General features: G+C 47.5%; 1 protein-coding gene, 1 non-coding gene and 2 pseudogenes across 2 annotated transcripts; 1 reads left to right on the top strand and 3 right to left on the bottom strand.

The window, feature by feature from the left end:
• Positions 1-258: 258 nt before the first annotated feature.
• On the top strand, positions 259-4,398 carry LOC101614850 (annotated as a pseudogene).
• On the bottom strand, positions 3,411-3,513 carry LOC123461235. Its single transcript, XR_006637529.1, has one exon. It is a non-coding gene; the product is annotated as a U6 spliceosomal RNA (small nuclear RNA).
• Positions 4,399-5,171: 773 nt separating the features above from the next.
• LOC101614565 lies at positions 5,172-7,933 on the bottom strand (annotated as a pseudogene).
• A 1,041-nt stretch (positions 7,934-8,974) lies between these two features.
• On the bottom strand, positions 8,975-10,120 carry LOC101598065 (small acidic protein). Its single transcript, XM_004672194.3, has one exon. It carries the CDS (start codon positions 10,022-10,024, stop codon positions 9,479-9,481), a length of 546 nt encoding a protein of 181 aa, XP_004672251.1. The 5' UTR covers positions 10,025-10,120; the 3' UTR covers positions 8,975-9,478.
• Positions 10,121-12,153: the final 2,033 nt, after the last annotated feature.

Raw genomic sequence — 12,153 nt, 5'->3', positions numbered from 1 at the left:
GTCCTGAGTCATTGAAGTAGATGTGGGGTGAATAAGTCCATTGTACCAACATGGACAGCTCAATTACTGCCTCCAGCCCTCTCTCCTAGCTGTATCAGCAGATGTATCCTCCCCACAACACTTCCTGGGCAGGGTTGTCCCCATCTTCTTCCTTTTTTCTGAGTCAGGGAAGGATGGCCTTGGTGGGGACTGTAGAGGGCAAAGCATGGGTTAAATACACTCCACTGCAAAGGACAGAGAGCTGGAGAGAAACAGAAAATGACAGGAGAGTGGGAGCCCCAGCAGCCAGGATGCCACAGTGAGTCTGGGCACCCTCTGGTTGCTGGCAGGGAGGGCAGGGTCCAGGCTCCAGATCAGTCTGCTTCTGTCTGTAGGCTGGGCCTGAGGTGTCCAAGCTCCCTGGCCTCATCCTCAGAGACCAGCTGACTGTGTTCTGCCCATTTAGAAGAGAAGGTCGCATTCAGAGGCCAGAGATTCTCTGAGAATTACCTTTAGGGTCCCACTTGCAGCTTAAAGAGCTTGCCAGGTATTAAAGTGGGTCACAGGTAGGGAGTGGGGAATGGTCTTCCCCAGTAGGGCTGGGTGTGCCCCTGAGACCTCAGCTCTGCCCATCTGCTGATCCTATAGATGGTCTGACTCAAGTCCCTTGCCTTCTGTTGCTGCCTCTTTTCTCTTTGGCCCTCTTCTGTGTTCTTGGTGACTACACTGGTTCAAGCCAAGACAGGCAGGGGTCTTAGTTAGCTGTGGCTATGAAACATGGATTCCTTGATGTCTGGGGATTTCTTCAGGGACAATACTAACCCAAAGGGCTGGGACATCTGAGCTGCACATCCTTCTGTGTGACCATGGGCAGCTTTCTGTCCCATCTTAATTTATATATTAATCTGGTAATGATCTTTTCCTCCCCTGTAAGGATCTTAGACTCTTTGGAGACCGTGAACTTGGCACCACAGAAAACACACAGTTTGGGCTCAGAGAGGGACACACTCTTCTCTCTTGCAGTTTCCAGCATCTACATATCCCTGCAAGGAGAGACCTAGAACCATGAGGGGAAACCCAGTTTGGGTGAGGGGGTACACCAGGGCCTTGAGCAAGAGAGTTTCAAGACTTGTGAGGTGGACTACCCAGGCACAGGGGGTGCTGCATGCAGGGCAGGGTGGGAGGCCATTTGAGCCCTGGGTGAGGTAGTACTGGGCAAATCAGTGTCTAACACTCAGTTTTCTGTTCTGTGACATGGACCCTTAGGGTCACTATGATCTGCAAGGGCAGTGTTATCATGGGGCCATCTCTGCACCAGGCACACAGTCAGTTCTTAATAACAGATGTCCTCTTCTTCTAGTTGCTGCTCCTTATGAGCAGGTGATTGGGCAACAGCAGACCCAGATCAATGCCTTATTGGGTGAGGGTCCTGGGCCAGGGCTGGAAGGAAACCAGGGGTCAGAGGAGCAGGGACACACCTTCTGGGGTTGCCCAACTGAAGTGGGCAGGGTAGAACTAGGATGGTTCTCGTGGGGTTTGAAGGAGGAGAACTGAGCTGACAGCCAAAATAAGGGTCCAGACCTGGGCTCCAGAGGCAGGGCGAGGAGGCCAGAGACCCCCTGTCTTGGACATGTTGATCCTCCACAGCTGCCCGTGCCACCTTGGCTGGGCAATCTTCTGGGGAAGCTGCTACCTCTTCTCCAGGACCCTGGGCTGCTGGGAAGCATCACTGTCCTCCTACAGAGATCTGGGGCCCACCTGGTGACTGTCAACAGTATTGCAGAGCAGGTAAGTAGATCCCAGTTCTGCCTGAAGCTGGACCATGGCAGAGGTTCAAAAATGTCCTTCCACCACCTGTCTCTGCTTTCAGAGCCCAAGGCTGATGAGATGTGGAGAAGATGCAGTCGGGGAGGGCTTTCTGTAGGAGAAACAATTAATTCAGGAGGCCCTAGGAAGAACACTACATCTGAGAGGCATGCTGCTTTGGAAATTAGAGCACCATGGAGATATTTGGAATAGCTCCTCCAACAGGTGTCTGAGCTGAGTTACAAGTGAAAACATTGTCTACAAAGTATGTACACACCAACACTAACCCAAAGCATATATACATGTCAGTGTATACAGTCTGGCTACAGGCTGTCAGCTAGAGTGCAGAAAAAAACCTGACAGAAAGCAGGGCAGCAGAGTAGCAGTGTGGACAGTGGAAAGATGCATCAGGGTTCTTTCTCCCAGCTCCCTCTTCTGCAGAAGCTCCTGCAGTACTGGGACATCAGACATACAGCTTAATGCAGCTGGATTGGCCTCAGTGAACACAGAAGCGAAGGTTCCTGGCAGTGGGTGAACAACACTCCCCTCCAGCTGAGGTGAACCCCTTCCCAGAGTCTCTAGCCTGGGAGGTGGGGATAGACTTCTACTCCAAATGCTGCCTTTGCTAATGGAAAGGACCCATGGACCTTCCTAAACTTAAGGTCCCACCATCCCCTGGAGATTCCAACTCCCTTGTCCAAGTCCATTCCTCTGAATCCACTTCACTTTGCTGAGCTCAATTCCATGGTGGTGATGTTCAAACCCACCATCTCTAAACCATATCTTAAATTCCCATCCACTTTCTGCCTAGTACTTAAGACTTCCACCCTCAAAGTCCACAGTCCAACTTTTCCTTAATGAGGGTTTAGGGTGGGCTGTGGATGGACTGGCGGCCCATGGCTGACTCTGATGGATGTTTGCAGCTTCTGGCAAGAGAGGCAACCAACCTGACAACAATGGAGATGAAGACTATGTGGAGCTGGAAGAGAAGTGGAATGACAAAGAATGTATGGCGCAAAATTTATGGGTGAGAAGTGCTCAGCTCCCTGCCTTGACTTCTGAGGGTCTCAGTTCCCCCAGTCCATGTGGGCAACTTAGGGTGTACTCTGCTTACTGTCCTCCAGCCTTAGACCTCTTCTCAGTCACACTGGTCTTCCATTGAGGCCTTTATTATCTGGAGACCCCAAGATTCCTTTCCCATGCAACCTCTCTCTCCAATTCTCTTCCCTCTTCCTCTATGGATGGTCTCAAGCCTGTTCCCAGCACATGATAGCCTCTCAATAAAGTCACATGTGGAGCTGGGCTCAATATTATTCAGCTTACCTAGCACATGACATTTCTAGAACCATAGATTCTTACATGGTCTGATGTGCTCCATTTGATTGATTCTCTAATTCCTGAACACTGCTTTAATGAGTATTGGCTTCAAAGTATGTTTGATGTTAACTAAGATATTGATGTCTACAGTACCTCTTGCTCTACTATTATGTATTACATTTCCCAGATTTGTTTTTGAATCCATTTTTTATGCATGTGTTTGTGTTTGTGTGGGGTAAGTGTGTGGAAAGGTGGAGGTCAGATGACAGCTTCAGCTGTCATCCTCAGGAACAGTATCCTTTTTTATACATATAATTATATGCTTCATGAATTTGCATGTCAACCCTGCACAGGAGCCATGCTAATCTTCTCAGTACCATTCCAATTTTTTGTTTTGTTTTGGTTTTTCGCAGTAGGGTCTCACTCTGGTCCAGGCTGACTTGGAATTAACTCTGTCATCTCAGGGTGGCCTTAGGCTCATAGCAATCCTCCTACCTCTGCCTCCCAAGTGCTGGGATTAATGGCATGCATCACCACGCCCAGCTTTTGTTTTTGGTTTTTGGTTTGTTTTTTTTTTTTGGACCATTCCAATTTTTTAGTATATGTGTTATCAAAGCAAACACTGCTGTTCTTTTTTTAAATATATTTATTTATTTGCAAGTAGAGAGAGAGAATGAGAGAAAGGAAGTGGGTATTCCAGGGCCTCTTACCACTGCAAATGAACTCCAGATGTATGCACCATTTTGGGTATCTGGCTTTATATGGATATTAGGGACTCCAACCCTGGCCATCAGGTTTTGCAATCAAGTGCCTTTGGCCACTGAGCCATCTTTCCAGTCCCCATCCACCTTTTATGAGACAGAGTCTCTCATTGATCTGGAGCTCACCAATGAGGCTAGACTGGCTGGCCAGCAAGCCCTAGGAATCCTCCTGCCTCTACCTCCCCAGGCACACCTCAATGCACCTAACATTTTTACATGGGTCCTTGGGATGGAACTCAGGTCTTCATTCTTGTGAGGCAAGCATTCTACCCACTGAGCCATCTCCCCAACCCCTTCAAACAGGCTTCTTTTATTTTTGTTGGCAATCAACCAATCTTTCTTTCTTCTTTCATTCTGTCTCTTCCTCCTCCCTCTCTGTGTGTGCCTCTTCATCCATTCATGAAACTATAATTTATTTAGTTTCCCCAAACTATAATTTATTTAGTTTCTTCAGTAAAGTTATATTTGTCTTCATATGCATCTTTTAAGTTTGTGTATGCTGTTAAAACAGATGGTAAACAGTGGGATAAAGTGACACAATCTTATTATCTTACAATTCTGGAGACTGGTGCTTCCTTTGCTCTCTCATTTGTTCTCAGAAAGGACCACCATGGGTGGTGGACAAAAGGCAGGGGATGCACAGCACTCTGGAGTTCTGAATCACTGGATTGGACTGATCAAGGTGGTTTCAGCCATAGGCTGTTAAAACAAGATACCACACTTCATGCATTCCTCCCTTTGCCTTGGCTGGGCCCTCTGCCTAAGCAGCTGCCCTTCCTCCACCTCCCCAACGTGCTCCCTGTTCTCAAGAGGCACACCACTGTCTTCTAGGTAGGCTAGTTTCCTTCACTTTGGGTGGTGGCCCCTCCTGGCACTGCACTGCAGGACCATGAAAGGCAGGACAGTCCCCTCATCTAATCTCTCAGACAGGAAAGCTGGCTCCAGAGTCAGCTGTTGCCATAGCACCAAAGTTCATTTCTTGGCCTCACCTCCTGGCCAGGTGGGGACCTGTAGAAACACAGGGTAGATTTTTTTCCATCCTCTTTTTTTTTTTTTTTTTTTTTTTTGGTTTTTCAAGGTAGGGTCTCACTGTAGCCCAGGCTGACCTGGAATTCACTCTGTAGTCTCAGGGTGGCCTCGAACTCACAGCGATCCTCCTACCTCTGCCTCCCGAGTGCTGGGATTAAAGGTGTGCGCCACCATGCCCAGCCCCATCCTCTTTTTTTTTTTTAACATATAACCACGCCCAACTGGCTTTATTGAAGAAGGGACATGGAGTCAACAATGTGAAGACAACTGGGACCCCAGGTTGGGAAGAACACCCGCCCCTCCCCGTATGTGCCCACTGCCCCAAATAAAAAATAACAACTATGGGGGAGCAGCTGAGACAATGATCAGGGGTAGGGGAAGGAGACACGGACTCGATGGCAGCAGTGAAAAGACCATGCGTGTGCTGGGAGGGCCCAAGGTTGCGCTGATGAGTCTGTCTTCCAGGTAGACATGTATAAATATAAAGATAAGCTGTTCTTTCCCCCCCTCCCTTTGACCTGCACTGCTTGCTGCCGTCCCAGCTTGTTTCTTCACATGGGCCAGAGGGAAGACAGGGTAACCAAGTTATCACCAAATTGCAATCAGACCCACATCCATCAGCTTCTGGATCTTCTGTGCTATTACAGGATTCTTTAAATGTTCGCTGAGTGCCTGGGGATCCTTCTGCATCTGCTCCAGGATGAGCCGCATGGCTGGGTCACTCATTATCTGCTGTACCTCAGGGTCAGCCATGGCTCGCCGCTTCACGTCCTCAGGGCTGTCATGTCGGTTGTACTGTGCCATCATACAGCGCTGATAACAATCTGCAGCCTCCTTACAGCTGTAGTCCAGATCCAGCGCCTTCTAATACACATCCATGGCTTTTGTATAATCCTTCATGGCTTCCAGAGCGGCTGCTTTCCGCGTGTACCCCTTGATGAAGGTTGGCTCCAGCTGGATACATTCCTCGCAGTCCTTGAGAGCCAGCTGAAACTCCAGAAGCTTGGTGTAGCAGGCAGCTCGGTTGCTGTACAGTTTGGCATCTCAAGGGTTCCGTTTAATGGCTTCATGGCCTGGGGGTAGTCCCCTTTCTGAAAGCACTCGTTGCCCTTGTTCTTCTCCTCCAATGCCAAGTCGGGGTTGATGTAGGCCAGCCATTCTTTCTCCTTCAGGATTTTCTCTGCCTGCTGGCATTTCTTCAGCACATCTGGGGTTCGGTGCTCTGCCAGGGATTTGTTATAGAAATGGATGGCATCCTTGTACTTTTCTTCTTTGAAATAGGAATTGCCAATTCGGGCATAGGCTTTGGCAATCTGCCGATAATCTTCTCGGTTCTCTCTCCCCACTTCAATGGCCTTCTCACAAAGCTCCCAGCATTTATTGTAGTCACCCTTTTCAAAGTACACAGCTGCTTGATTGGTTATGTAAGTCATGTTAGTGGGGTCCAGTTCCTTGGCCCTGTCATAATGCTTCAGTGCTGTGTCAAAGTCTTTCTTCTTATAAGCATCATTCCTCAATTCCTTCTCTTTCAATGCCTGTTTCTTATTCTCTGGAAGATCTTCTTCCATTAGCTCTGGTTTAGCCTCCTTTTTGGCAGGAGGTGGGGGTGGGGGTGGGGGTGTTGCAGCCTCTTCCTCTTCATCCATACTGCCCAGATCAACCCCCAGTAGGACACTGAGAGTGGTCATGATCCTAGGATCTTGTAGTTTCGTGCCCAGGTCTGATGGCTTGTTTCGTAGTTGCTCTATCAGTTCCCTGTAGGTAGGATCATTGAGCAGTGTCCTTGTCCTGGGATCATTCTCCAACTTCTGGTATAGATTAGGCATGTTGAAAGGGTTCATGAATTTCCTCTCTGCCAACCGGGCCTCCATATTCTGTAAACCTTCCTTTAGCTGCAGACTGTTTGCTTCATGTTTTAGACCCTCTTCATAGGTTCACTTGGCTTCTTCAAATCGGTTCAGGAACTCAAGAGCTGCTGCTTTTCTGGAATAGCCCTTGCCCCAGTCAGGTTTTAGGTCAACGGTTTTGCAACCATCCTCGTAAGCCTTCTGGTAGTCTCCTTTCTTGGCATAGGCTGCAGAGCGGTTGCTATAGAGCACATGGTTCTGGGGATCTAGTTTAATTGCCTCAGAATAGCACTGCAAGACATCATCTATGTTACCAGCACTCAGGGCCTTATTGCCCTTCTCCTTTAGCTCATTCACCCTCGCCTCCCGCCGCTGCTTCGCACGGCCCGGACCAAGCCGGGCCTGGCACCCGCCACATCGCGCCTCTCGGCCTGCCACGACCTGGCCTAGCCGGGTCACGAAGGGTGCCGGGGCCTCCGCCACCCCTCCCCCTTTTCCATCCTCTTTTTTTTTAAAAAAAAAAATTTTATTTATTTATTTGAGAGAGACAGAGGAACAGTCAGAGAGGCGCCAGGGCCTCCAGCCTCTGCAAATGAACCCCAGACGCATGTGCCCCTTTGTGCATCTGGCTTACATGGGTCCTGGACTCAAACTGGGGCTCTATGCTTCGCAGGCAGAAGCATTTAACTGCTAAGCCATTTCCCCAGCCCAATGTTAAGGGCAATTCTCCCTTTCTCCTCTAGGTGTCATCAGACGTCCTGGGAAGCACAGCTCTGAAGCCTGCCTTCACAGTTCCCTTCAACCTCCTCATGATTGCCCTACTCCCTACCACTGTCCTCAGTGACCACTGAGCATACCTGCCACTATCCTGGGAAAACCAGCACACTCATTTCTGTTATGTATCCACCATGGTCAGAGTGGCCACTCCCTCCTTCCTGTTGGACTCCTCTTTCCCAGGACTTCCCTAATGGCCTTGGCTCCTGGTCTTTCTCCTCCCACACCGCCAACTATTTTTTGTTGTTGTTGTTGTTTTTATAAGGACTCTATTTACATATAAGAACAAGGACTTTATAAATAACTCATCACAAACAATGAATTGGTGAAAATACTTTTGCAGAAATACTGGTCTCTTCCATTCTCTTCGGTGGTGCTGGATTCAGGCCCGTGCTTCACGCATGCTATGCAGGTGATCATCTCGGAGCCGGCCCCTCTCTTCTGTCTGGGGATAGACAGGGCCGGGGGTTTGAGACAGGGTCTGGCTATGCAGCCCAAGCTGACCAGGATGTGAATGGCAAGCCTACCTCCTCCTCCCTAGTGCTGCAGTACCGGCCTATACCTCTGTCTGCTCTCTCTTCTGTTGTTGGGCATAAGTCAGTTTTCATTTTAATTTTCTACTTAAGCAGTCCTACAGGCACTAAAATTTTGGAATTGAATAAAACTAAACTTTAAGTATTTGTTACACATACTGTCTACCACCAGACTATGTGATAAACAAAAGTAACTTGTGGGGGGTGGTGGTGACATGAAAATAATAGTAACTGTAGTCCATAAACCAGAAATCACTGGTCCCAATTCTCATACTTCTCTAACATTCTAACCCTCAAGTGATATAGGAGTTTTCAAAGTCCACCACGTCAAACACGTGCTTAGTATCTCAATGTATAATAGTTCAACTCACGAGTGGATAGCCCATCTTTGGGCTTTTGATCCAGTTACTCCAGGACCCACTAACTCCCAACGCACCCTGCTAGTGTGCAGTGCATGCCAGCCATAGAACAGCAGGGGGGCACGAGTCAGCCTCACTCCAAGTAGCAACACAATCACAGCCATGCCTTTTTGTAATCCAGGTAAGAGCAGTATGATAAAATGAACAGAACTGTTTTCAGCTTCCTATTCAATAAGCCTGCTCCTCATTTTTGGATAATGAGGATAAAGGTATCACAACCAAATATGGGAAACTGCTTTCTCGTTATTTAGACCTTGGGGGGGGGGGAATAAACTTTGGTCACATATTACTTAAAAAAATCCAGTTTTACATATTTCTAAATACATAAGACTAAAGTATCAGAGAAATAATTTCTGTAAAAATTGGCCAAATTTTATCAAAGCTTTTAAACATACAATTTAACCAAAATTATATAAAGACTTCTTGGGTTCTTAACATTGCACATCTATGACGGCGGCAGTTCAGCACACGGTGTTGCGCGTTTGCTCCCGTGCTGCTTTGGTCCAAGAGAAGAGCTGAGTCAGCGAGAGTGCACTAAGCACCCGACCTTTGCCAGCAGTGCGTCAGGCTGTGACTGGCAGCAGAAGTGCTCGTGATGAACACTTCCACTTTAACAAAAGATAACTGAGGGAGTACTTTTCATGAACATGTCACAGTATCAGATTTTCATGAGAAAAATAAGGAATACAAAAAGATGAAATAGCTACCCCAACTAACTTCAGTGTCTCCCCCGTAGCGCTCCTGAAGGGCAGCAAGCTGAGGCCAGGGTCGAGGGCTAAAGTGAGAAGCTGAGTACTGCATTTCTCTCTTCTTTTATGTAGCTCTTCCTTTTACAAAATGGTTATAGTCATGCCATAAAGTGTAACCCATGGCATTAGAAAGCCAACACTCTGTAGTTATTTAAAAGGGTCTTTTTAAAAATTATAATACAAAGGTCTGTGCTCTATAAGCAGTCCTCCACTGTGCATTGTAACAATAAGGCTTACTTTTAATACAAAGACAGGGGTTGGGAGTTAGGAACCACTGGACTTGACAAACATCATTTTGTAGTTGCTTTTTGCGTCTTTTTTGTTTTTCGGATCTTGCACGTCATCGGGGCGCTCAGTCGCTGGGAGTTCCTCAGCAGATTCTTTCTCTGACTCCGAGTCACTGTCAGAGTCGTCGGGACTCTCAGGGTCAGGTGACTCATCACCATCGTCACCGTCTCCAGCCACGTCGCCTTCTCCATCATGATCTTCTACCTCGCTGAAGCCCAGTCCGCAGTGCCGCCGGTACCTCCCCGAGAGTTTACTGTCCATGCTCTGCTGGTACTGAGACTCCAGTTCTTCGTTAATTCTCTTATCTTCTTCCCCTGTTCGGAAGTGAGATGTTGATTTGTGGTCTCCTATGACGAGACGACCAGTGTGTTCTTTCTTTCCTGCACCCATAAGTCTCAAGAACTTTTGTTTTCTCTCTTCATTGCCCAAGTCTGCAGCCTCCCAATTGCTAGATCCAAGATCGTCGTCTGGGGAGGCGGAACGCTTCACCCCGTGCGGGTGAGACTCCCTGGCAGCACTCATCCTCGCGGGTATCCCGACGCGAAATGCCCAACACGCTCGCAGTTCTCCTTTAGTCCCGATACCACCAGCCCGCAACCTGCCACCCGCCTAGGCAGCGCCACTCCAGAACGCAGAGCCCCCAACTATTGCTTCTCTATCTCCTTCATGAACTCCTGTCCTTCCACATGCCCTTGCCCTATGCTGTTTTCATGAGAAAGTAACTGTATTAGTCACTTTCTTGTTAGTGTGATCAACTGCCTGACCAGAAACAACTGAAGGAAGGAAGATTTATTTCCACTTTCATTTCCAGGTTACAGTCCATCATGGCAGGGAAGGCCAGCAGCCGGAGCATTAAGCAGCTGGTCACACTGCATCTGCAGTCAGGAAGCAGAGAGCAATGAATACTGACATTGTCTTCTTAAGCAGTCCAAGACCTACTTTAGGATGAGTCTTTCCACCTCAAGTAATCTAATCTAGAAAAATCTCTCACAGACATGCAGAGAGAATTGTTTCCATGGTGATTCTAAATCCTGTCAAATTGGCAACTGAGATTAACCATCACACTATCCAAATCCCCTTCTGTCCTTGGGAGAAGGGAGGGGAAGAGAACCAGGACTAGACTGGATTTCTCCAAAGCTGGAACTGGAACCAGCCTGAGGAAATGGGGCATCCAAGCCACAAGAACTGAGCCAGAAACCAACTGTTTTGTTACTTTTCTTGTTTTTGTGACAAAATACTTGACAAAAAGAAACTTAAAGAAAGAAAGATTTATTTTGGCTCTTGGTTTGAGAATACAATCCATCATGGTGGGGAAGGCATGGTGGCAGAAGTGTGGAGGCAGTTGGTCACATTATATCTTTAGTCAAGAAGGAGAGAAAGATGAATGCTGGTGCTCAGCTTGCTTTCTCCATATGAAGTGACCCCAGCCCAAGGGATACTAGGGTGGGTCTTCTCACATTAGTTAAATCTTTCCTGAAACACCCTCACAAACACACCTAGGTCTGTGCCCTAGGTGACTCCAAATCCAGTGAAACTGACAATGAAATCAGCCAATGTCCAATCAACCATACTGAGCATTCACTTGCGAAACTCAGTGATCACAGCCAGGTTGTGCTTAGCAGGTTTCTTCAGAGACACAGAAAGAAGAGGACAATGACAGGGGATCACTGGGAATCAAAAGTCCCCCAACTTTTTTCTCTGCAAGTGAAAGAATTAAAGATGTTATTGGCTCACTTTGTCCAGAAGCCTCAGTACCTCAGTATCAAAGAATGACATCATACTCAGTGGTGGAAACTTAATGCTTTTCTGCTCAACCAAGGACAAGAAAAGAATGGCTGTTTTTTCCATTGCAATTTAGTGCACTGAAAGTTCTTTTTTTTGGCGGGGGGGGGGGTAGGGTGGGTCGAGGTTGCCAGGTAAGGTCTCACTCTAGCTCAGGCTGACCTGGATTTCACTATGTAGTCTCATGGTGCCTTCAAACTCATGGTGATCTTCCTGCCTCTGCTCCCGAGTGCTGCTTTTCTTTTTTTTAACAGCTCTCTAGAAGGAACTTTTGTTATTTACAATCAAAGAGAGAAAGAAAGGGTGTGCAAGGGCCTCTTGCCACTGCAAAGAGATCTCCAGTCTCATGTATAACCTTGTACATCTGGCTCTGCATGAGTACTGGGCAATCAAACCTGGACCATCAGGCTTTGCAAACAAGTACCTTTGACCGCTGAGCCATCTGTCCAGCCCTGCACTGGAAGTTCTAAGTAGAGCAATTACACGAGAAGAAGAAATACATTGGGGCTGGAAAGATGACTCTGTGGACAAAGTGCTTGCCATGCAAACATGAAGACCTGAGTGCAGAATCCCAACATTCATAAAAAAGCTGGGAATGGTGGCACATGCCTATAATCTCAGCACTAGGAAGGTAGATACAGGAAATCCTTAGGGCTTGATGGCTAGCTTTCTAGCCAAATTAATGAGTTCTAGGTTCATCAAGAGACACTGGCTCAAAAAACGAGGTGGAGAATTTGGAGAGATGTCTCAGTGGTTAAAAAGCACTTGAAAATCCTGCTTGTTCAATACTCCAGTACCTATGTAAAGCTAAACCCAAAGTGGCACATGTGTGGTATTCATTTGCTGCAGCAGGAAACCCTAGTGCAATA

The sequence above is a fragment of the Jaculus jaculus genome, chromosome 5 (assembly GCF_020740685.1).
Source record: "Jaculus jaculus isolate mJacJac1 chromosome 5, mJacJac1.mat.Y.cur, whole genome shotgun sequence".
Classification (NCBI taxonomy): domain Eukaryota; kingdom Metazoa; phylum Chordata; class Mammalia; order Rodentia; family Dipodidae; genus Jaculus; species Jaculus jaculus.
The sequence above is the reverse complement of the archived record's forward strand: the minus strand, read 5'-3'. Positions and strand labels throughout refer to the sequence as shown.